This window comes from Nelumbo nucifera, chromosome 2, assembly GCF_055504915.1.
Source record: "Nelumbo nucifera cultivar China Antique chromosome 2, China Antique-T2T, whole genome shotgun sequence".
In the NCBI taxonomy this organism is placed as follows: domain Eukaryota; kingdom Viridiplantae; phylum Streptophyta; class Magnoliopsida; order Proteales; family Nelumbonaceae; genus Nelumbo; species Nelumbo nucifera.
In genome coordinates, this window is record NC_142650.1 from 107,477,090 (window position 1) to 107,504,014 (window position 26,925).

Consider the following 26,925-nt stretch of genomic DNA (forward strand, 5'->3'; position numbering starts at 1 on the left):
AGTGCTGGAGTGGTGAACGAGGTGAAGTCTTGAATTCGGATAGGGGAGTGTCGAACTGCCATGAGGCGGGCCAGTTCGGGTCACTACCTTGTGTGAGGCTCGGGGCCTAAAGGAAAGTTCGGGCTCCTAGTAGGGAGTTCGAACTGCGGGTTCCTCCCTTTGGTGCTCGCGCCTTGGGCGTGCTGCTGTGTCGAGCTGTTCGTCTTTGACACGTGGAGTGATTACGAGGTCGGGCCAAATCTTCCTTCATCACAATCCAATAAACACTTTGGATCATTAAGTCTGGACGGGTCTAATTCAATATGTATTGTTGGTCTGTCCAATCCGTACAAATTGATTTTGGTTTGGATGGAGTCCAATCCAAAATCGGTCCATTGACACCCTACCTATTTCCAAATTTCCGGATTTTTACCCAACAGGGCTTCGTTGCTTCACAACCCACTGGACCCACTGGGGGGATTGTACCAGATCAAGATGCACGTGAGGGACCACTGACTTTACCTGTTCCCCCTGCCCCGCCTCATTGGTCTTTAACGGACTGGAGCCGGTTTTGGTTGGATTCGGACCAAAAGCATTAAAACGACCAGCTACCCACGGTCAACTTATAAAAGCTCTCGGCCACTGGATTTTCACCATTTGATTGTAGTCCTGTTCTTTTGATGTGGAGTAATCCAACGGTATCGGATAAATAATACGTAGTCTTCACTAGGACACCAAACACAGGAAAATTCTAATTCAATGTAGCTCTCACTCTCTCTCAGTCGCTTCTGCTCCAGAGCTCCAAGCCGTCAAAAGACTACATCAGACCATCACTCCTCCACATCGGTGCGCCATTAGTACGGATTCGAAGTTCTTACTTGTTATTAATGTTGTTTGATTGAAGATGCTTTGATCGTAGTTTCAGAAGTGGAATTCGTGGAATGAAGTTTCGAACTTCTCGAATTGTTGACAGTCTAAAGGGTGTATCTGCGGTTTGATCGGACAACATGGCGTGGGAGCTGCTACTCTGGTTAATCTCTTTCTTTGTCTCTATAGCCCTCCTCGCACTGGTCATTTACCAGGTATCTCCGACTCCTATAATCTAGTTGTCTTCTTCTATTTCTTCTTCTTCTGGTTAATTCACAGCTGTTTCTTCTCTAAGACTAATATTTTGCTTGTTCTGTATCTTCTGCAATTCGTCTTTTCATAAATTCACATAGAGATGCCCTTTTTTTTATAAATTTAAAATTTAAAACAATTTTTGCACATGTTTTGCTCTGGTTGGATGATTGTTGTTGATTTTGCCTAGGATAGATGAAATGGAATATGCTATCGTAGTGAAAAAAAGAAATGGAATATGTTAGGTATAAGTACTGATTGCTTCTCTTTTTAGCACTCTCTGATGAAAAGTTCGTGTATAACTTTGCTCTTGATTTTTAGTCTTCAGAGTAAATGTGGATTTTAGAGCCGAGGTAATTTGATTTCATAAAAATTATTGGGTCCAAATTCAATAAATTCTGATTGCGTGCTTTCTCTATATTGTTTATCATAAAAAACGAAGTATGGAGCCACCATCTGTGCTGAGATCCCCTGTCAGTTAGTTGTTGCAGTTGTACTGTTTAGTTATCACCGAAGCTGGTGGCTATCTTCATATTTGCTCTGGTTATGATTATTCTGATCGCGCATGTGCTTCACGTTAAAAGTTGCAGACTAGGCTTTATGGTTGGAGAACTTCAGTTATTTATGTATTTGTGGTTATTGAGCTTTATCTATTTGGTGTTTCATCATTCCATGCTGTTGCATTTTTATATATAACATAAAAGAATTTGTTAACAAGCTGTCAACTAGCAATTCGGAACATCTGAAATGTTCTTCATACACATCTCATGAAAAAATGGAGAAATTGAAAGAATGGTAGGATCCATCTAATGGACGCCATAAAGGTTGCGGAATGGGTGGGGCGAATTTCAAAAATTTCCTACCTTCTCCCAACTGGGAATCATATTCCCTGAATTTAGAATACAATATTCAAGGATCTACTTGAACCCTAATCAAACCAGATCTGTACCAAAAGATAAATGGGAGGATTATACCTGATCCGGAGAAGCAGTATCTCCCAAAGTTGGTGTTCACGCCCAAAGAATGCTCCAAGATCTGTCCCTGCTGAAGATGACACAGCTGTGGATGGAACAGAACCAGCAGGGTGCGTCCTACACACTGGATCCTTCACAAGAATCCCCTGGATGTACTAAACACTGAATTCTTTCAGTCTTTCTTGCAAGACTGATGTCAAGAACTGGTTTCTTGACTTTCTTTTCTGCAAAGATCAAATCTTGCAACAATGCAGATGGCGGCGGCAGGAGGAGATTTCCAGAAACGAAAAACTGAACTGTTTTCTTTTCTGGAGAGAATGAGATCTAATCTCAATTCGCAGGAACCTTTCTTGCTTACCAGAACCTCTTGGATCGAAATCTTATTTCTCTCTCTTGGTTCATTCGAAAATCTCCTCTCTTTTCTTCTTGATTAAGAAATCTCCTAATTAGGAGTTATCCCAATCCAAATCAGTATTTGGATAGGGGATAATCTTAATCCCTTTCCCAGATAGAGTTAGCTTACTCCTGATCTTATCAGGAGGTTACCAGATTCAAATCTGATTTGAATTTGGTCTCTAAGAGTGGATAAGGCTAAGAGCCCAATCCTTTTTGCTAACTTCAATCTCAAATTCGCCCCATTGATGGGTGATCATATCAGCCCACTTCGAAATGGGCTTTTGGCCCATTAAGTATTCAGTGTTTAATTAGTTTCCAATCTGCTGCCCAGTTGGGCCTCTTTGTATGGCGTGGGACCCAAGCATTGATCTACACACCAGCCACATGGGTTCGGCCCAGCCTTTAATACAAGGCCCAGCCAAATTCACTGAAAATCTCAATGAACCCCTTGAGTCCATCGTATGAACCCTATGGGCCCAACACTTACATTAAGTGGTCCCTGGGCCAAGCCATCTTATAAAAACCCAGGGACTGTGGGCAGGTGCAAGATTAGCCCATCAGGTATTATCCTAAATGGTCTTACACTTAACCTCTCAGCCCTTAATGATCAAGCACTGCCCGACAAGAGAGGACCTCTCCCTCGGCTGCAAGGAACAGTGCCGCACTCTCCTCTCACATGGATCCCGGGAATTAAAACCATTTGCAAACATTTTGAAACCGTATATATATGTAAATATATTAATTTTGCAAAAACAAAATTCCAACGATTGAAATCAACTGCCGGCAGTTTGGTTTCCATCAGAGAGAGTGCATTCCCGATCATTACCCTTTGTCCGACAAAGTGGCTGATTCTGTCACTATGACCACCCACTCAGATGAATTCTCAAACTGCCCCAACATACTCAGGTTTTGATCCCCACTAAGGATCTCACTGATTGGCATATCAAAGGCAGCCTGATCCAACACCTAGTGAAGTGTCATAATCGAGTCTAGGGGTCAGGTGTAACTTTCCAGTTTTGCCCATCTATCTCCAAGGTCCAGGGCAAGACTGGAAATCTGGTCCGGTTCAAGGATTCAAGTAATCCCATGCTGTATGTGCCTCGGGTCTTACCCTGATGGCTGAGACAGGCCATCCCAACACTTGGTGGCACACCAGTATCAGCCTTGGCAGGATAAATCTCCCCAGACTTATCCAACGGCTGTGAACATTTAAAACTAACATGAGTCTCTACAAATGTCCAGTTTTAGGGTTTTACACAGAATTAAACCAAACAACATGAATCAAACATGCACTTTATTTATTTCCACTAAATAACAAAAGTACATCAAAATGATTGAAGCTAAGGGCATACAAAACTGTCTAACAGCTCCCACTTGCACTTAGGTCCAATCTGGTACAAGCCGGAGTCCCATACTTTCCACGTGTTTCTCAAACACCTTCTGTGTCAGTGGCTTAGTCAATGGGTCTGCCACATTATCCGCTGATGCTACCTTTTGAATTAGGACGTCCCCTCTACCAACGATCTCCCGCAGTACATGGTACTTCCTCTCGATGTGCTTTGACTTCGAGTGGGCCCGAGGCTCTTTAGCCTGGGCGATCGCTCCATTGTTGTCACACAACAACGGGATGGGTGATGTGCTGGATGGAATCGCTCCCAATTCGTGTATGAATTTCTTCATCCACACGGCTTCCTTGGCAGTTTCACTTGCGGCAATGTACTCGGCCTCGGTTGTGGAGTCTGCAGTGGACCCCTGTTTGCTGCTTTTCCAGCAAACAGCACACGATCCTATCGTGAAAACATACCCAGATGTAGACTTTCTATCATCTGGATCCGACTGGAAATCGGCATCGGTATACCCTAGAACTTGCAGTGAACTACCATCGAATACCAGACAAAACTCTTTCGTCCTTCGAAGGTATTTGAGTATGTTCTTCACAGCAGTCCAATGCTCCTGTCCTGGGTTTGCCTGGAATCTGCTTACCACACTCACCGCCTGAGCTATGTCCGGGCGAGTGCACAACATGGCATACATGATGCTCCCCACAGCTGAGGCATAGAGAACGTCTCTCATGCTCTCAATCTCCTCAGAAGTCTTGGGAGACATCTTCTTGGAGAGAGTGACTCCGTGCCTGAATGGAACGTTTCCTTTCTTGGAGTTTTCCATGCTGTATCTTTTGACAATTTTGTCAATGTAAGCAGCCTGGGATAATCCAATTATCCGCTTCGATCTATCTCTATAGAGTCGAAGACCCAGTATGTATGAAGCTTCTCCAAGATCTTTCATGGAGAACTGCTGTGATAGCCATACCTTGACCGAAGTCAACATTCCTACATCATTCCCAATGAGTAGGATATCGTCCACATACAAGACTAAAAAGGTGATCTTATCCCCACTGGATTTCCTGTAAACACAGGGCTCATCCGGATTCTGCTCAAAGTCAAACGTTTTGACTGCAGAATCAAAACGGATGTTCCAACTCCTAGAAGCCTGCTTAAGTCCATATATGGATCTATTAAGTTTACATACCATGTGTTCCTGACCAGCAGCAATGAAGCCTTGCGGCTGCTGCATGTAGATATCTTCACTAAGATCTCCATTCAGGAACGCTGTTTTGACATCCATTTGCCAAATCTCGTAATCATGGTACGCTGCTACAGCTAGCAGGATCCTAATGGATTTAAGCATGGCCACCGGTGAAAAGGTTTCCTCATAGTCGATGCCTTCTTTCTGAGTATACCCTTTCGCCACCAAACGAGCTTTAAAGGTCTCAATCCTGCCATCGGGGCCCTTCTTCCTCTTGTAGATCCATTTGCAACCAATTGCTTTTACCCCGGAGGGCGGATCCACTAGAGTCCAGACTCCATTGGTCTCCATTGAGTCCATCTCGGCTCTCATGGCCTCCACCCACTTCTGGGAGTCTATGTCTAACATAGCTTCCGCGTAAGACACGGGATCCTCTTCACTAGTCAAGGCTTCCACCAGGTAACTATCCTGGTCATAACCATATCGGACTGGTGGTCTGGATACCCGGGTGGACCTTCTAGGTTGGTCATTACCTAGAACTTGTGGGTCATCTCCCACTGCTCCTGAGCTCTCCTCATCAAGAACTATTTCCTGACGATGGGTGTCCAGGATGTAATCGGATTCTAAGAATCGGGCGTTTCGACTGCAGAACACTTTCTGCTCACTTGGGTCATAGAATAGATAACCCACCGAATCCTTTGGGTAGCCTATAAACAGGCAACGGCTGGTTTTAGATTCCAACTTGTCCGCACTTGTTCTTTTAACGTGTGCAGGACAACCCCAAATCTTCAAGTGTCTCACACTTGGCTTCCTTCCGGTCCAAAGCTCATATGGAGTTTTCGGAACTGATTTGGTTGGAACCCTATTCAGCACGTAGGTAGCAGTCTCTAATGCGTATCCCCAAAAGGATGTGGGTAATTCTGAGCGTACGAGAAGTGACCGGACCATGTCCAACAAGGTCCTATTTCTCCTCTCTGAAACACCGTTAAGTTGAGGTGTAGCAGGAGGAGCTAGTTGTGACACTATCCCATTGGCCTTTAAGCAGTCCCTGAATTCGTCAGAGAGATACTCGCCACCTCGATCTGATCGAAGGGCCTTAATTTCTCTCTCTAACTGTTTCTCGACTTCCTGTCTGAACTCTTTGAACTTTTCAAATGATTCAGACTTATGTCTCATTAGGTACACGTAACCATATCGTGAAAAATCATCTGTAAAGGTGATGAAGTACACGTGTTGATTCCGTGTCCTAACACTCAGGGGACCACATACATCAGTATGTATTAGGTCAAGTGTGCCTGCACATCTTTCAGGCTTACCGTCAAATGGCCGCTTAGTCATCTTACCTTGGAGGCAAGGTTCACAAGTGGGAAGATTTTCTACGGCTAGAAAATCCAAAGGACCATCCTTTACCAGTCTTGTGATTCGGTCGACACCGATGTGGCCAAGTCGGTAATGCCAGAGGCACGTGGGATTTATTGTATCACGAGTCCTTTTCTTGGGATTTTCGACCGACGTAGTTTCGGTTAAGTTAGTTTCCAAAGAAGGATGCAGAACATAGAGACCGTTCTCTAGCTCCCCGCATGCGATGAATTTATTATTCCGTTTAACAGTAATCATATTACTAAAGTAAACAGTATATCCATCAGCACACAATTTTGAAACAGAAATTAAATTCCTTCTCAAGTTCTGTACATAAAGACAATCTTTAAGTACAAGGACTCCTTCTTTAAAAACTAATTCTACGGTTCCTATTGCCGCAGCTGCAACACTTGCAGTTGTTCCCAAGAACAGTGTCACTTCACCTTCACTCAGCCTTCTGCTAACTTTGAACCCCTGCAGTGAGTTACACGCATGAGTTGAAGCCCCGGAGTCAACACACCAGGACACAGAAGTAACTAACATATTAGTTTCTATGACACAAGTTTCGATATTACCTTTCTTAGATTCCAGGTAGGTAGGACAGTTCCTCTTCCAGTGGCCGGTCTGCTTGCAGAAGTGACAGACATCAGATGCCTTGTTCTTCTTCTGCTTCTTGGGTTTGGTAGTCTTCTTCTGGGGCTTCTTTGCCTTTCTCTTTCTCTTGCCCGATTTGTTAGCTTCAGCAAGCATAACCACAGGCTCATCCTTCTTGAGTAAATCCTCGGCCCTCTGCAACATATTGCTGAGTTCCTGGACGCTGACATTCAGCTTATTCATATTGTAGTTCATAGTGAACGCATTGAAGGAAGAGGGCAAAGAATTTAGGATGGCATCCACTTGCGTGCCAAGATCTAGCCCGGATCCAAGAGCTTCAAGTTCGTTGATGTATCCCATCATCCGAAGACAATGGTCATGAACTTTCTGCCCTTTGGTCATCTGCGCGGTCATGAACAATTTCAGGACCTTCTGTCGAGTAGAACGGTTCTGCTCCTCATACATTGTCCTTAGACTGTCCAATATGTCCTTGGCAAGTTCGATCTGATCGAACTGCCTCTGTATTGAGTTGTCTAATGAGGCAATGACAAAGCAGCGGGCTAGGGAGTTCTTATCCTCCCAATCTTGGTAGTCCCTCCTACGGGCCTCAGAAGCCCTATCACCCGGACGTTCCGGGGCAGGATTTTTCACTACCTTGTCTAACTTTTCAGAAGTTAGGACCAGCATAAGATTTCTGTACCAGTCGGCATAGTTTGGGCCCTTAAGCTTGTTATCGTCTAGAAGCTTTGCAAATTGACCGTTTGCCATTTTCTGATAAAACAGCAAAATCATTAGTCCACAACCTTAGTTTGATTCATGTTTACCTACATAGATATGGCTTTTAATCTATGTTCCATTCCCATTTGTTCATCTCTGAGATTTCCCTCCTATCTCAGTGACGGAGATGACGAAATGTCTCTGGAAATGTGGGAAATCATATGGGGTGCGTGAAGCCAACTGTTTCAGCTGCATAACCCCACCACCTTTCTGTGACGGATCATATCCACTCATCAAATGAGTTTCCCTTTGGCCTCTGTCAGACAAGGTTCAGAGCCGTTTTCAGGTAAACCCTTCTGTCAGTGAGTGCACACCCATCATATTCAGGTTACGCCAAGGTACCGTGAGAGAGTTCCCATTTTCTGGTGAAGCCCCTCCCACATCGGTCTATGACGCCCCTATCATCTTATGAAACACTCTAACAGATCCAACAGCAAATGGATAGCCCAATTTTATGGTGCGTTTCCTCATTACTGATGGACCCATCATTGTGCTAATGACGGAAGGCCTTTAGAGAGTCCATCATATGGATCTCCCTATCACTTGCATTCATATTTGCTGGAGGGAACAAAATCACGGCCTAGTTCTAATTTAGGTCAAACCAAAGTGGCTCCCACTGACTTTCATAAAGTCAGATTTCTGGTGGGCCTTCATCGGCTAGGGGTTCCGTACGCATCCCTTTTCAGGGTTGTGGGGCCCACCAGGCAAAGAGGGGGTCATCCAATGACCTTCAGGGACACCATGGCAATGATGTGCATTCAGCCATGGTGTGCGCAAGAGCCACTAACGAGTCATCACGGGCCAAGTACTTATGGCCCATGGTCGCAGCACATCAAACATCCAAACATCACATGTAAAGGAGGAATTGATCCAATCAATTAATTGCTGTAAAGCCCATTCAACGGCCCATTTAAAAACCAAGTCATTAACGATTAATGTCCACTAGGTGTATGGGCTGAATCGCAGATAGCAGTTCGGCCCATACAGCTTATCTCACAATAATGGGCTTTTGCAGTTTTAACCCTTTAAAACTGGGCTTTACAGGTGGGCCGAATTAATCCCTGTAATTGAACATCAGATTTGGAACAAAAGTGTGAGACAATTGGACTGAGAACAGCCCCTTTCGAAACCCAGATTTGGTCCAAACAGTTTTGGTCCAATCTAGTCCGAAATGGTCAAAAACTGATTTTCAATTCAAGAATTAATTATTGAATGATCTGAAATTAATAGTTTTGATTTCTAGCAAACACAAAACAATTATGGACTGTTCGCACCATCTGCAAAACAGAGGTTAATCACAAGGGTTGCAGTTTCATAAACTGCAAATCGCAGAAAACGATTTCTCCATCTGCAAATCTCCAGCGCCGCCATCTTCATCCATCTTCTTTAATCAAGAAAAATAACAGAAATCCTATTTCTATTAATTACATTCTTGATCAAATCCTATACATTCAGTCTAAAATTAAAAAAAAATTATTTACAGACCGAATTGAATGAAATAAATAAATAGAAAAGAAAAAGGGTGCGCAGACCATCTGCGCTAAAACTGCACTGCGATCTCCAGGTTTGAACAGTCCATTAAATCAAAATAAATAAAGAACAATTCCAAATAAATTTTGGATTTAATAGAAATTAATTTCAGATCAATCGCCCTTAACAAGAAACAGTTTCTTGAAAAAAAAAAGAAAACAATCTGCGCAAATCTTGAAAGAACACCTTCTATCCATCTGCGCAGGGTCAGATCTGATTTTCTTTTGGTTCAAGATTCGAACCTGTGGCTCTGATACCACTGAAAGAATGGTAGGATCCATCTAATGGACGCCATAAAGGTTGCGGAATGGGTGGGGCGAATTTCAAAAATTTCCTACCTTCTCCCAACTGGGAATCATATTCCCTGAATTTAGAATACAATATTCAAGGATCTACTTGAACCCTAATCAAACCAGATCTGTACCAAAAGATAAATGGGAGGATTATACCTGATCCGGAGAAGCAGTATCTCCCAAAGTTGGTGTTCACGCCCAAAGAATGCTCCAAGATCTGTCCCTGCTGAAGATGACACAGCTGTGGATGGAACAGAACCAGCAGGGTGCGTCCTACACACTGGATCCTTCACAAGAATCCCCTGGATGTACTAAACACTGAATTCTTTCAGTCTTTCTTGCAAGACTGATGTCAAGAACTGGTTTCTTGACTTTCTTTTCTGCAAAGATCAAATCTTGCAACAATGCAGATGGCGGCGGCAGGAGGAGATTTCCAGAAACGAAAAACTGAACTGTTTTCTTTTCTGGAGAGAATGAGATCTAATCTCAATTCGCAGGAACCTTTCTTGCTTACCAGAACCTCTTGGATCGAAATCTTATTTCTCTCTCTTGGTTCATTCGAAAATCTCCTCTCTTTTCTTCTTGATTAAGAAATCTCCTAATTAGGAGTTATCCCAATCCAAATCAGTATTTGGATAGGGGATAATCTTAATCCCTTTCCCAGATAGAGTTAGCTTACTCCTGATCTTATCAGGAGGTTACCAGATTCAAATCTGATTTGAATTTGGTCTCTAAGAGTGGATAAGGCTAAGAGCCCAATCCTTTTTGCTAACTTCAATCTCAAATTCGCCCCATTGATGGGTGATCATATCAGCCCACTTCGAAATGGGCTTTTGGCCCATTAAGTATTCAGTGTTTAATTAGTTTCCAATCTGCTGCCCAGTTGGGCCTCTTTGTATGGCGTGGGACCCAAGCATTGATCTACACACCAGCCACATGGGTTCGGCCCAGCCTTTAATACAAGGCCCAGCCAAATTCACTGAAAATCTCAATGAACCCCTTGAGTCCATCGTATGAACCCTATGGGCCCAACACTTACATTAAGTGGTCCCTGGGCCAAGCCATCTTATAAAAACCCAGGGACTGTGGGCAGGTGCAAGATTAGCCCATCAGGTATTATCCTAAATGGTCTTACACTTAACCTCTCAGCCCTTAATGATCAAGCACTGCCCGACAAGAGAGGACCTCTCCCTCGGCTGCAAGGAACAGTGCCGCACTCTCCTCTCACATGGATCCCGGGAATTAAAACCATTTGCAAACATTTTGAAACCGTATATATATGTAAATATATTAATTTTGCAAAAACAAAATTCCAACGATTGAAATCAACTGCCGGCAGTTTGGCTTCCATCAGAGAGAGTGCATTCCCGATCATTACCCTTTGTCCGACAAAGTGGCTGATTCTGTCACTATGACCACCCACTCAGATGAATTCTCAAACTGCCCCAACATACCCAGGTTTTGATCCCCACTAAGGATCTCACTGATTGGCATATCAAAGGCAGCCTGATCCAACACCTAGTGAAGTGTCATAATCGAGTCTAGGGGTCAGGTGTAACTTTCCAGTTTTGCCCATCTATCTCCAAGGTCCAGGGCAAGACTGGAAATCTGGTCCGGTTCAAGGATTCAAGTAATCCCATGCTGTATGTGCCTCGGGTCTTACCCTGATGGCTGAGACAGGCCATCCCAACACTTGGTGGCACACCAGTATCAGCCTTGGCAGGATAAATCTCCCCAGACTTATCCAACGGCTGTGAACATTTAAAACTAACATGAGTCTCTACAAATGTCCAGTTTTAGGGTTTTACACAGAATTAAACCAAACAACATGAATCAAACATGCACTTTATTTATTTCCACTAAATAACAAAAGTACATCAAAATGATTGAAGCTAAGGGCATACAAAACTGTCTAACAGAAATATTTCATTTTCTACTAAACATTGAGTTGAGTGCATGTTTCTTCTGCTGATTTGCATTTTCTGATCCCAAATGCAGTTTTGTTACTACTGTAGTTAGTTAGGTTCTTTGAGAATCTTGTCAGCTGGCTATGTCTTTGATTTTTCTTTGACATTAATTGTTCAAGGTGAGGAAGAGATATCTCAATCTTATCTATTTTGTTACTTTGGTTCAATGATCCAAAATAAGAGAGATAATGTGGAAGGTGTCACCCATAGAAGTAGAGTAGGATTGGCAAAATGGAGGGTGCATCTTAAGCTTTATGTAGTAGAATGCCACTCAGGCTAGAAGGAAAATTTTATAAAATGGTTATTAGGTTTGCAATTTTATATGGAGGATAGTGTTGGGCAGTATAGTGAAAATGCAAATGTTGAGATGAAGAGTGGAAAAACTAGAAAAATATAGGATAAAAAATCAACTTATCCATAGGAACCCAGGAGCAGTGGTAAATTGAGGGAAAATAGACTAAGATGGCCTAGTCATTTGTAGAGAAGATCATCTACAACACCAATAAGAAGTGGTCTGTTACAAGTTCAAGGGTCTAGAAGAGTTGAGGGAACACCAAAAAGACATGGGCTGACGTAATTATAAATGATTTGAAGGTCCATAGTTTAACTTTGGATATGACACTGAACAGAGTGTAATGGTGGAACAAGATTCATGTAGTTAATCCCATATGGTTTGGACAGGGCTCAGCTGAGTTGATTTGATTAACTGTTCAAGGAGAAGTATTTTTTATTTATCTATTACTTAATATTAATTATGCAGTGTCTTGTTTTCCTTTGTTAGGATACTTTCCCTTCTTTTAAAAGCTTGCTATAAGTAGTAATGCTGCATTTGCATTGCATTCAGTAGTTGTTGACAATAAAATCATACTTAATCGTTTGTAATAATTATTTGTTTTGATTTTATGGTTTTGACCTCAATATATTTGAAAAGCATACTTATGGTTGGATTTCAGAATAAACTCATAAACAGTGTTGTCAAAGTCTTATGATTTACGATACAATTCACGATTCGAATCATGAATCCCAAGGGTTTCAATTTGAATATCATGTGTGAATCCTAGTCTGCAAAAATCTTGCGGTTTTTGCTTGAATCCTACGATTTGATTCATAAATCTTATGATTTATACGATTCATACGATTCATGTAATTTAAATCAATTCAGCTAATAATTTTTTCGATCAAAAGGAAATATATTTTATTTTATTATGTTTGAATGACAGAGATTAGTACAATTTGGTGATGGGAGTGTCAGTCCCAACTTTCATCCCCCAAATAGTACAATTTTCAGTCCCAAGATACATAGAAGCCCAGAATAGTTGCTGCCTCAAAGCCCCTTGTTTGGCAAGGGAATTAATTAACCCATCTGCACTCCTTTTGACCCAATTGAATTCAGTCTCTATATCCTTTGCAATCTTTTCAACATCCCTTATCACATGTTTGAAAGTCCAAGGAGTACGTCTGTTGTAACTTGACCGTGAAATGACTACTTTTGAGTCTCTTTCCACCTCAATTTGCCTAAATCTCAACTGCTTTGCTATCTGGAGACATTGTAGCAGTGCCAGCAGTTCAGCCTTCAAGGAATTTCCCATCCCAATTGGCCCTGAAAACAATGCCAAAATCCTCCTTGCAGAATTTCTGATTACTCCTATTACTGACAAACCCAGATTGCCAAGGGATATCCCATCAAAGTTCAATTTGATTTTGTTGCCTTTTGGAGGTTTCCACTCCACTCTTATTTTGTTTTTTACTCTCACAGATTATGCTACTTCAGTCCAAGCTCTTAGGATGTCAGTGACTGAGAAATCTTGGAAGCTGTCCAAAGTTTTTACCCAATGAGCTACCTTGAACTAATAATTAGTTCTCTGCTTTGTCATTTTGTTTTATTTATATTTAGTTTTGTCAAGGGCGACTTGTTTTAAGGACCTTACTAGAAATTGATTTATTTTTGTTATTTAGACCATATATTGAGTTTGTTTTCCATCATATGTAGGATATAGAGCCATTGTATGTGGATTATTTGACTTTCAAGTCAAAGTTGATTCTGTCATCTTAGACTAATATTGCACAAGTAGTAAATTCTATTGTTTTAGGTACATATGTGGTAGGTATGAATTAAAAAAAGTAGAATCACTTCTCTATTTATATTTTCCATTTAAGCACATCTATATTAAATTTTTTGGCAAGTTTTTAAAAATTAGAATTGATCTTAAGATTTACGATACAATTACGATTTTCAAAACATTGCTCATAAAGTATGATCTTTCACACTATGGTTGTGTTGTCAAGACCAATCGACTCTTATTGGTTTGTCCAAAAAATATTCAGAATATCTAAGAATGTAAGATATGTATCGGAGGTTTTCAGCCCTAGGTTAGAGTGAGTGGCAGCTACTGTTTTCAGCCCTAACTTTGTATTTAAATGAGAGATTTCAAAATACAGGAAGGTACAAAGCTTCCCCCCATTAGTAGGTAGTACATAGCATAAGCCCAGGGTCATTAAACAGTATATAAGGAAGATATACCAAGAAAGAACATTATAGCCTAGCCCATATAACAGTAACTTATGGCTCACAACACTCCCCCTCAAATTGAGCATAGATATCTATCATGCTCAACTTGCACAAACTTGAAAGAAGAAGAAGAACTGTTTACTATATTACAGGTTTGAAGAGAAGAAAAGAGAGAGAGAGAGAGAGAAGAAAGAAGGGGTTCGGTAGTGAATGATTTGCCACCCCATACACTCCTTTATTTATAGCTTTTAGGATCCTTACAAGAATAGGAAATAAACAAAAATTAGAAACAATAATGCCAGCCTGCCCAACTTAACAGAAATTAGAAACTTCTAATAACAAAAATTAGAAACTACTAAAAAGAAATTAGAAACTACTAAAAAGAAATTAGAAACTACTAATAAAAGAAATTAGAAACAACTAGGTGTGGGTATGAAACCACACACACTAGAGCCTGAGTGTGGGTATGGAACCCCACACTCGTGGCTAACCAATTATTTCTTCACTCCCCTCAAGTTGGGAGTAGATATTTGTCATGCCCAACTTGCATAGATCTGTCTCCAATTTTCCTTTTGTGACTGCTTTGGTGAAGAGATTAGCTAACTGCATGTCTGAGGCAATGTAAAGAAGGCATACTTCTTGAGATGCGACTCGCTCTCAGGTAAAATGTCTATCAACTTCGATATGCTTAGTCTTGTCATGCTGTATTGGGTTGTGGGCAATATTAATTGCAGCTTGATTATCACAATACAACATCAAAGGCTTCTCATAATCAACCTCCAACTCATTAAGCAAGGATCTCAGCCATAACACTTCTGCAACACCATTGGCCATGGATCTGTATTTTGCTTCTGCACTGGAGCGAGCAACAACATTTTGTTTCTTGCTTCTCTAGGAAACAAGATTCCCCCCCACAAATGCACAATATCCAAAGGTGGACCTCCTATCATCAACACATTCAGCCCAATCCGCATCTGTATACAATTCTATTTTCATATGATCATTATTCTTGAAGAATATATTTCTCCTGAACATCTCTTTAAGTAGGCAAGGATCCTTTCTACTGCAAGGAGATGGGTGGTCTTAGGAGAATGCATGTATTGACTGACAACACTGATGGCATAAGAAATATTTGGTCGGGTTAGATAGAGATAAAGAAGTTTCACGACCAGCCTTTGGTACATAGCCTTGTCCTCAAGGAGTTCTCCACTTTTTGCACTTATCTTATGGTTAGGCTCAATGGGAGTATCAGCAGGTTTCACTTCTAACTTGCCTGTTTCTTCCAATAAGTCCAGAACATACTTCCTTTGAGAGATGAAAATGCCATGCTTAGATCGAGCTACCTCAATTCCTAGGAAATAGTGTAACTTTCCTAGGTCTTTCACTTCAAATTCCTTGTGAAGGTGCTGTTTAAGGGTTTCAATTTCACTAGTGTCACTTCCTGTTATCACAATGTCATCTACATAGACTGCAAGTAGAGTCAGGGAATGACTTGTCTTCTTAAAGAAGAGAGTGTGATCTGACTGAGCCTGTATGTATTTGAATTTGTCCAAAGCCAATCTAAACCTATTAAATCAAGCTCTCAGGGATTGTTTCAGCCCGTACAAGGCCTTCTTCAAAAAGGCAAACTTTTTTTCCTGCTTCTGTACTATAAAAACCAGGGGGTAACTCCATGTATACTTCCTCTTGCAAGTCTCCGTTGAGGAAGGCATTCTTAACATCCAGCTGAATTAGTGGCCATGTGAAGTTTGCAACAATGGATAGAAAAACTTTGATAGTGTTCATTTTTGCAACAGGTGCAAAAGTTTCTGTATAGTCTATGCCATAAGTTTGCGTGAATCCCTTTGCAACCAATCTAGCCTTATACCTCTCTACAGTACCATCAACATTATATTTCACAGTAAACACCCATCTACATCCAACAGGTTTCTTCCCTTCAGGCTGTTTAACTAGTTCCCATGTGTTGTTCTTGACAAGAGCATCCATCTCTACTTGCATCGTTTCCTTCCATTCAGGTATCAAAAGAGTTTCTTGCACTTTTCTGGGTATAGGAATAGCAGAAATAGATGCTAAGTAAGATCTGTAGGATTCTGAGAGGTAATTATAGGAAATGAGCTTGGAGATGCAATGGGCAGTGGATGAGGTGCAACAGTGCTTCCCTTTACGAATAGCAATTGGAAGATCAAGGTCATATGTTGGTGAAGGCTGAACCTTTGTAACAGTGGGATCAATAGTGGGAGCAATAGTAGTGTTTGGGTCTGGAGTTGTAGAAGATGTTGGAACTGGTCTGGATTGTTGTTGAGTACGAGAATCAACCTGCCTCCACCACTTTCTGTGATACATTCTCAACTCCCTGCATTTTTGACAACCTTCTTCGCAACTTCCCCCCTCAATAACTGGGACAGGTAAAGGAACATTTGGAGTTGAAACTGAAATCCCTTCTTTACTATTCTCCCTCTGAGGAGAAGCCTTATGATAGTAGGGCATATCCTCAAAGAAGGTGACATCCATGGATACAAAGTGCTTTCCTAAAACTGGCTCATAACATCAATATCCCTTTTGATTTTGTGTATACCCAAGGAAAATACACTTAGTGGCCTTGGGATCAAACTTGGAGCGATGAGGTCCAAGGATTTGAACAAAACAAGTACACTCAAAATTTTTGAGGGGAATAGTGAATAGGTCCTTATCTAGATATAGAAGATTGAACGGGGTTTGCATATTTAGGACCCGTAAAGGAACCCTGTTAATGAGGTATATGGTTGTACGGATTGCATCTCCCCATAAGCGTATGGGAACACTGGAGTTGAGCATAATGCTTCTAGCTACCTCTAAAATATGTCTGTTTTTTCTCTCAGCAACCCCGTTTTGTTGAGGTGTGTGAGGATAGGTGCTTTGATGAATGATCCCATGATCAAGGAGATAGGATGCCAAGGGTTTTTCAAAGTATTCCTTGGCATTATTTGATCTAAGAATCTTGATCTTGGTTTCAAATTGAGTTAGGATCATCTAATGGAAAGCTTGGGTCAGAGAGGGGACCTCATCTCGAGAGTGCATAAGATAGACCTATGAAAAACGGGTATAGTCATCAACAAATAATAAGAAATAGCTGTACCCCCCCCCCCCCCCCCCCCCCTCCATGGTGGGAGTATGGTAGGGCCCCCAAACATCGGTATGCACAATCTCAAAAGGAAGGTTGCTTCTTTTATTACTTAAAGGATAAGATGATCTACTATGTTTTGCAAGTTCACAACTTTCACATTTTAACGCAGACACTTCTACTGACTCAAACAAGTTTGGAAAAAGACTCTTTAAAGACCCAAAAGATAAATGACCTAAGCGGTTGTGCCAAAGCATAATCTTACTACGAGACTGAGAAACAAACAATTTCCCTGCTTCACTCTGCTCCCCCTATGAATGTTCCAACAGGTAGACTCCATTCATCTCACAGTCAATCCCAATCACTTTCTTCGTTTCCAGATCCTGAAAAATACACCGGTCAGGGAAAAAAGTTACCAAACAGTTTTGATGTAGACTCCATTCATCTCACAGCCAATCCCAATCACCTTCTTTGTTTCCAGATCCTGAAAAATACACCGGTCAGGGAAAAAAGTTACCAAACAGTTTTGATTTTTAGTAATACTACTAATTGAAAGTAAGTTAGCACTAAGCTTGGGAACATGCAAAGCTGAGGATAGGGTGATGGTATTTGATAATTTGATGTTTCCCTTGCTAGAAATTAGTACAAGAGAGCCATCAACAATAGAAACTTTGTCTCTCCCAGAGGATAAACAATAGGTGTTAAATAAGATATGCTGGTCATATGATTTGAAGCACTTGAATCTATTACCCAGGAAGGTCTAGTATTACCTGGGATAGAAGCATGACAAGCAGCCTGTATGAGCAAGGGCTAAAGTAGGCTGTTGAGCTGATGTAGGCTGAGCTGACTTACTAAATTCATTTTCTAGATGAGTTAGAGCAGCTCAGACTGCAACTAGGGTATCTAGAGGAGTATCTCTTGTGCCTAATGAAGTTGTACGTTTCGGCTGATGTGTGGCTGCATAGAGTTGCACAGCCTTGTCATCACCAAAAAATTCTCTTGGACCCACCTAGCATAAGTAGGGTCCTCCTTGGAGGGTTCCTTCACATCCCTTAGCAAGAAGTTCAACTTTCCTCTACCCCCAATAGTCATCATGGCTGATTGGGCCCATTCCAAGTAGTTTGATCCATCAAACTTAACAGTTGTAATCTGAAAGGTGTTTTCAGTCATGTTACCTGAACCACCAGTCCCCAAAGCACATTCCCCTTGGTTCTTGTACTCCATTCTAAGTTAAGAAGAGGCTTTAAACTACTGTGACAAGAAAAAGCTGAATTTCAAGGCTGATAACAGCCAACCTAGGACAATGATTTTGCAGTTAGATAACAGTCAACTACTGTCCTGGGATTGATATCAGTCCTGAGATTTTCTATCCGCACCTCTCTGAATGAATAACAAAATCCTTTTGAGTATCAACTCAAGAAAATGTACTTACTTTATGAAGAAAAAAGCCTAGAAAACTGATTGCTACCTTCAGTCTTCAAACTTGATCAATCGATTACTGTCAGCACCTTGAATCTTGATCAAAGAACCAAGAAAAAGCTGATCGGCACTTCCAATCTTGATCAAGAATCAATCTTGATCACTCAATTCTTGCCTGATTGTTCCTGATTACAAGAAGCTCTCTCCAATCTTTGGAGAACTGCTAAAGCCTTCTTGCAACCTCCAAGAATCAGCCGAAACAAGGATCTTTTTGAACTTTCAGCCCTAAACAATTCTCATGTGGTCGGCTGAATTAAATCCACATGTGAAACCCTAGATCTAAGGCTCTGATACCAACTTGAAAGAAGATCTGTTTACTATATTACAGGTTTGAAGAGAAGAAGAAGAGAGAGAGAGAGAGAGAGAGAGAGAGAGAGAGAGAGAGAGAGAAGGGGTTCGGTAGTGAATGATCTGCCGCTCCATACACTCCTTTATTTATAGCTTTTAGGATCCTTACAAGGATAGGAAATAAACAAAAATTAGAAACAATAAGGTCTGCCTGCCCATAGAAATTAGAAACTAAAGAAATTAGAAATTACTAAAAAGAAATTAGAAACTACTAATAAAAGAAATTAGAAACAACTAGGTGTGGGTATGAAACCACACACACTAGAGCCTGAGTGTGGGTATGGAACCCCACACTTGTGGCTAACCAACTATTTCTTCACACAACAACTCCTTAAATCTGCAACAGATAACCCTTTGGTGAAGATATTGGCTAACTGTTTCCCTGAAGGCATGTAAGGAATACATAGGTCTCCAGATGCACTATAGCCCTTTTGAGGTTTCTTTTCCTTCTCTAGGACTTCTCGCTGAAATTGAATGTGGGCATCAATCTTCATTTCTTTCTAACCAGATAATAAAACACATGCTTCAAAGTGGGCAACTCAACCCTTCTTAAGATTTGGGATCAGATGCCTTCATATAGTGGCAGATCGGCAAGAAACTTGAAGACTCTCTTCTTCAATCTGTTTATCACATCTCTCTTTATTCTTGGTACAGCCATCACTGACTAGATGATGGTCAAGTTCCTCCTAAAGGCCTTCCATAATAGCAAAGTACGCTGCCATAGACATGTCTGCTTGGTTTAGGGCTGAAATGTCTTTGGTTAACCTAAACACTCTTTTGCCCATAAGTGTTAGAAAGTTTCTCTCATATTTTAAAGGCAATAGAGTAATGCTGAACAGTTTCTAGCTATCTTAGGTAGTTAGGTGTCATGAAGGATAATAGCCATGACATAACAGTGGCATTCTCATGACACATGTGCAGTCTCCTTTTCTTTCAATTACTTGATTTTTCCATTTATATATTCTAGCAGTCCACAACTAGTGGTAAACAGCTTGGCTCGAATAGCCTATTCTTTGTAGTTATACTCATGGTTCAAAGTATCGATACGCCTCTGTGATACTTTGAACCATGCGGAAACATGGTTTTTTTTTTTTAGGTTTTCTTTTCAAAAATTGGTTTTTGGGTAGTTTAATACCCATATTTTTCATTAAAAAATAGTGGGATTCCAGAACACCTGTAAACAGGCGTATTGGGACCCAAAAGATACGATACGGGGCGCATCGTATCGATTTTTTGAACCTTGGTGTAAAGAGACTAGGCCGAATGGGCCCTAGCATCTTCTCTTGTAATATCTTTTATTTTATTGTTAGCTAATGGGCCTGTTATTTCTCTTTGTTTAATCTCTTTATGTTACTGCCTAGCTGGCCGCCCACTTAAGGGCATACTTGTCATCACTCTATTTTAATACTTAATAAAAAGGGTTAGAGGAGAAGGAAGAACTGATTTCGACTTCTTCTTCTCTTTCCTTCTCTTTTCGCCATCTTCTTCTCTTGTATTGCTGCTCTTACTTCTCTTCTTCCTTTCTTCTAATCTTCAAATTTACACCTAAGATTTGAGGACTGGTTTACATCTTGGTATCAGAGCAGGTTGATTTCTTCCTTTTTCTTTCTTCTTTTCCCATACACCCAAAACCCTAGTCGACAGGTGTATGGAGAGATAGGTTCTCTATAGTACAGAGGATCTTTGGCCTAGTTGGTAGAGGGTTTGGAGAGTTTAAATCTGGCTGGATATTGCCAAGAAGCGGTGCTGTTCTGTTGCTGCCCAAAACCCTAGCCGACTAGAGATTTTCGAAGGTACCAGGTAAAGGTGATGCTTGGGTGTGGCGCTTTGTGCTTGGGAGGTGTCTTGTGACTTCTAAAGGAGGGCGGTTAAGGTTTGGAAGAGTTTGGGAAGGTCTGGTAGGAGCGGCTGCATCTTCTCTCTTCCTCCCCAACAGCTGGACGGAGCAAAACCCTAGTTTTCAAGCAATTGAGTTATGGTTTGACTTCATGTAAGTTTATACAGATAAAATCTCTGGTTCTTTGATTTCCGTTCGATTGATGGAGACATACGGAAGTGAGTTCAAGCAAGTGCCAATTTCAGGCCTTGGCGTGGTAGATTCCGTTTTGATTGGTGTAACCACAATCAAGCTAGATGGGACAAATTATTTTGCTTGGGCACAGTCTATAAGAATTTATGTCTGCAGTAGAGGAAAGCTCGGGTATCTCACAGGTAGTAAAGTGAAACCCGAGGAGACTGACCTTGAATTTGAAAAATGGATGCAAGAGAACTATACTGTCATAGGATGGTTAGTCAATTCTATGCAACCTCATATAAGTCAGCACTATCTTTGGATGTCTTCAGCTAAGGAGATATGGGACAGTGTTACTGAGACCTATTCACAGAAATTGAATGTAGCTAGAGTATATAAGTTGAAAAGTGATGTGAAGAACCTAAGATAGGGGGAGAAGAGTGTAGCGATCTACTACTCTATACTGAAATCCCTATGGCAGGAAATTGATGTTATGGAGAGTAAGAATGATGCTGAAATGTATAGAAAGTTGGTGGAGAGAAATAGGGTGTTTGAATTTCTCACTGGACTCAACCCTGAGTTTGACATCATTAGGCAAAATATCTTGGCCAGAGATGAGGTTACTCTTTCACAGGCATATGCTATGATAAGTAGTGAGGAGAGTAGGCGACAGGTTCAGTTGTAGGGTCCACCTACAGAACATTTTGCACATGCTAGAATGAAGCCAAAGGGCCCTACTGAGAAAAAGGAGCAGATATGTGAATATTGCAAGAAATCGAGGCATACAAAGGACACTCGCTAGAAGCTTCATCCTGGGCTTCTCCCTGATAGGTTTAAGAATAACAACAACTCTAAGAAGGGCAGTCAGGCAGGAAAACTAAGACAACTAATGCTGCTACAGTACCTGAAGGGGGAAATAAGGAGAGTGAGGAGAAATCCACCATTGAGCAGTTGACAACAATGAAGGCGGATTTTGAAAAGTATGGGAGGCTCCTAAATCACTTGGAAGCTATGGTTTCTTCAGCTCACCCTTCCAACAACACATCATCTTCATCAACATTTGCTCACTCAGGTATTCGTGCTTCTGCAAATCATGCTTTAGTTTTAGGTAATCATAAAATCCCTTGGATTATTGATTCCGGTGCATCAGACCATATGACCAACCTGTCTAATCTCTTCTGCTCATACCACCTTCTCTCTAGAAAAGAGAAAATATCCCTTGCTGATGGGTCTCTTGCTCCCATTTCTAGTAAAGGAGATGTAAAGCCCTCTGACACCCTATATTTATCCTCTGTCCTTCATGTCCCTAAACTTAACACAAATCTTTTATCTGTTAGTAGCTTAACTAAATCCATGAATTACAACATAACCTTCTTTCCCACTCATTGTGTTTTTCAGGACCTGCAGTCTCAGAGGATGATTGGGAGTGGCCATGAGGCGAACGGAATATACTTGCTGGACACACCGGATCGAACTTTGGTACCACCACATGGAGTTGCCTTAGAGTCAGTTTTGTTAGAGTCTGTTAACAAAATTTTGTTATGTCACCTTCGATTTGGTCATTTGTCATTTTCTGCTTTGAGTCATTTGTTTCCAAATATGTTTAAGGGAGTGTCTTTATCGAGTCTTCATTGTGAGTCGTGTGAACTGGCAAAGCATTGTAGACATTCCTATTCAGTAAGCAATAGAAGATCTCTTTCTGCTTTCCATATTGTTCACTCTGACGTGTGGGGGCCATATCATATGCCAACTATGGGGGGTTACAGGTACTTTATCCTTTTTATTGATGACTATTCGCGTTACACTTGGATTTATCTCATGAAATCCAGGGATGAAGTACCAGCTATTGTGCAAAAATTTCATGAACTCATCCTCACCCAGTTTAACACCCGTATCAAAATATTCCGTTCTGATAATGCTAAGGAGTATTTTGAGAGAACCCTCTCCACCTATTTTGAAACTTTTGGGGTTATTCATCAAAGTTCTTGTTTCTACACTCCACAACAAAATGGGGTGGCGGAAAGGAAGAACAGACATGTGGTTGAAGTTGCCAGATCCCTCTTGTTTGCTTCCCATGTTCCTATAAAATTTTGGGGAGATGCTATTCTTACTGCTACTTTTTTGATCAACCGTATGCCCTCCCGGGTCCTTGGCTTTAAAAGCCCCTTTAGTCTTCTTCTCGGATGAGGATATTTTTTCTCTTCCTCTCCGTGTTTCTGGGTGCACTTGCTATGTGCATATTCACAGTCATCAAAGGCACAAGTTTGAACCTAAGGCTCATAAATGTGTTTTTCTGGGATATGCTTCCACACAGAAGGGATATTGCTGCTTTGATCTAGTTTGTGGCACTCGCTTTGTATCTCGGGATGTCACCTTTGCTGAGTCGACTCCTTTCTTTAGCATTCCTCCTGAGGGGGAGAAATCTAAAGAGCCCTTTGCTATGTCTCCAACTGTTCTTCTTCCCATTCCGTGTGAGTCCTATCATGAGGTGTTCACTTCTCCCATTGGACCTACCTCCGATATTTCTCCTCTTCCACCTCATTCTCCTACTATTCCTCCTCCTCCTGTTCTCCAAAGGTGGTACCAAAGGCAGAGATTCAGACATGGGCAGGTTGTTTCCACTCCTTCAGAAGAGCCTCTTGCTTCTCCCATCATTCCTGAGGTAACAAGTCAGCCTTCTACTAACCCATCTCCGGCTTTCCCAGACCTTGACCTTCCTATTACTCTCCGCAAGGGCAAGCGGAATTGTACAACCCATTGTATCTCAAAACACCTATCTTATAGCCTTCTCTCCCCTTCCTACTACTCCTTTCTTGCATCTTTTTCTTCCCATGTGATACCCAGGTAGGTCTGTACCGGAAGCCTTATCTCAAGCTGAATGGAGGGATGCTATGATGGCCGAATTGGATGCTTTGCATAAGAACCATACCTGGGATATTGTTGACTTGCCTGAAGGGAAGGAACCAGTGGGCTGTAAATGGGTGTTTACAATTAAATATCACTCTGATGGCTCTATTGAGAGGTTTAAGGCTCGGTTGGTTGCTAAGGGCTACACTCAAATGTATGGTATTGACTATCTTGAGACATTTGCTTCTGTAGCTAAGATGACCTCAATCAGGGTTCTATTAAATCTAGCTGCTACTTTTGACTGGCCCCTACACCAGTTTGATGTTAAAAATGCCTTCTTGAATGGAGACCTGCATGAAGAGGTCTATATGTCTCTACCTCCAGGGGTGTATGGGAAGGAAATGCAAGGCAAGGTGTGCAAACTGCAAAAATCTATCTATGGTCTTAAACAGTCTCCTCGGGCTTGGTTTGAAAAGTTTCGGGCTGCTCTTGTCTCATTTGGCTACACTCAAACTCATTCCGATCATACTTTGTTCTTGAAGGGAAATGGCTCTCTGGTGACCTTCTTAATTGTTTATGTTGATGATATTGTGGTCACGGGTAATGACACTGAAGAGGTTAATAAACTGAAAGGATTTCTCAACTCTGAATTTGAGATCAAGGATTTAGGAGATCTACGGTATTTTTTGGGCATTGAAGTTGCTAGATCTAAGGATGGTATCTTCATTTCTCAGTGTAAATATGTCCTTGATCTCCTTGTCGAGACTGGTAAACTTGGAGCTAAACCAATCTCCACTCCTATTGATCCTAATCATAAGCTTTCTGCTATAGATGGTGAGCTTTTATCTGATAAGGGGGTGTTTCAGAGGCTGCTTGGGAAGTTGTTATACCTTTGCATGACTCGGCCAGATATTTCCTATGCAGTAAGTGTTATTAGTCAATTTATGCATTCTCCCAGAGATACTCATTTACCTGCTGCAGAAAGGGTTCTATGTTACTTGAAAGGTACTCCAGGGAAAGGTATTCTATTTGCTAAACATGGTCATGTGAAGCTGGAAGCTTTCATTGATGCCGATTGGGCAGGATGTATTGATGATAGGAGATCCACCTCGGGTTATTGTGCTCTGGTTGCTGGGAACATTGTGTCATGGAGGAGTAAGAAACAGTTTGTAGTTGCTAGATCCTCAGCTGAAGCAGAATACATGGCAATGACACATGGTGTGTCAGAATTTTTGTGGCTACGATCCCTTCTAGAAGAATTGGGGGTGGACTACGAGAAGCCAATGATGCTCTATTGTGACAACCAAGCTGCTATCAACATTGCACATAATCCTGTTCAACATGACATAACTAAGCACATTGAGGTTGATAGACATTTTATAAGGGAAAGAGTTTCCTCAGGGGAAGTTTGTTTGCCATTCATCACATCAGAAGAGCAACTGGCTGATATCTTGACCAAGGGAGTTCCAAGAGAGAAAATGACACACTATATGAGCATGCTGGGCATGATTGACATCTATGCTCAGCTTGAGGGGGAGTGTAAAGAGACTAGGCCGAATGGGCCCTAGCATCTTCTCTTGTAATATCTTTTATTTTATTGTTGGCTAATGGGCCTGTTATTTCTCTTTGTTTAATCTCTTTATGTTACTGCCTAGTTGGCCGTCCACTTAAGGGCATACTTGTCATCACTCTATTTTAATACTTAATAAAAAGGGTTAGAGGAGAAGGGAGAACTGATTTCGACTTCTTCTTCTCTTTCCTTCTCTTTTCGCCATCTTCTTCTCTTGTATTGCTGTTCTTACTTCTCTTCTTCCTTTCTTCTAATCTTCAAATTTACACCTAAGATTTGAGGACTGATTTGCATCTCTTTGTTATATTCATCCAACTTGATACTTGTTATTTGCAAGCTGGAAGGACTAGGATTCTCAACACTAGAGATAACCTCCGTAGGCCTAGGTCCTTTAGAAGCCATTTTGCTTGTGCTTGAAGACATTCTGAAGTTCTGTTCACTTAAAGATCTCTCAATGTGAAGAGAAAAAAGCTGTACTTTTCAGTCCAAATGTTGACAGAACACTCCAGCTCACAGTGAGATAGTAAACAGTCTAAGAATTTCTTGAACAATGACTTCCCTCAGTCCAACCTGATTAAAGACTATTGGACAACAGCCCCTTCACTGTCCAACCTCAGGGAACTTACTTGAACTGTTTCACGGTCGAGCTTCTACTTTTAGACCTGCAACTCCCCAGTCCCCAGTAGTCGTTTTGACTATTCACTTTAGTTCATGTACTAACAATCCATAGCCAAACAGCTTAGGGTCTCCTTGGTTTAAAACTCCAAGACAGAACCCTAGAGAGAAAAAAGAAACTCTAGTGAACTATGACCAGAGCTAGGGTTTCAGAGAAAGAAGAAAAAATGAGCAGAGAAGAGAGAAAAAAGGAGAAGAGGAAACAATCAAGACCTAGGGCAGATTTAATAGCTCTGATACCATGAAAGTTTTCAGCCCTACTATGTCCAGCCCTAACTGGTAAGACACAAATAAGTGGAGCAGAGGGACAAGTGTACAAGAAAAGGGCATGTCAGCCTTTAAGTAATGTAACTGAAAGCCAACCACTCAAACAAACTGGACAAGTGGAGAGGCTGATATAACAGAATTGTAATTGAGTGTTATAAATAAGGAAAGGAAGTCTAGAAGAGTCAGCATTGATTCTAGGAATTCAGTCTCTCTCTCTCTCTCTCTCCCTCTCTCTTCTCTCTTGTTTCAGGAGGCAGGCTTCCTTGAAAAGCCCTGAGTTAGGCAGTTACCTAACAAGTTAGTATCAGAGCTGAGATGCCGAGCACAAGGTTGTCCTCGATGGAGAACAGAGTCGTCAACATGGAAGGAGAAATGCAAAGATTATCGATAGACATTAAATAAATAAAAGAGAGCTTCGCGTCCTTGCTTGGGCGATTGGAACAGACACCCCCGGTTCCAAATCGGGAAGGGCAAGAAGAACATAGTGACACCAGTCATCGAAGTGGATCAGGAACCACCAGAACGGCAAGAATCGAGTTTCCCGTCTTCGCAGGGGGGATCCCACGTCCTGGCTTCTGCGAACCGAAAGGTACTTCAATTACCAC

The 26,925-nt window shown here is 41.4% G+C and overlaps 1 protein-coding gene across 3 annotated transcripts in view; it reads left to right on the forward strand.

Moving 5' to 3' along the window:
* Nucleotides 1-686: 686 nt before the first annotated feature.
* LOC104603447 (Cornichon family protein) overlaps nucleotides 687-26,925 on the forward strand; it is a 79,077-nt gene continuing 52,838 nt past the window's right edge. For 2 of the 3 annotated variants that reach the window (XR_016082884.1, XM_010267472.3), the window contains exon 1: nucleotides 721-1,061. Coding sequence is in view for 2 of the 3 variants with exons in the window: in XM_010267472.3 (XP_010265774.1) it covers nucleotides 987-1,061 (75 nt within the window). In the remaining variant the exon portion in view is untranslated. Of the gene's footprint in view, nucleotides 1,062-26,925 lie in introns of all 3 variants that reach the window. The other variant, XM_010267473.3, reaches the window with a different exon arrangement.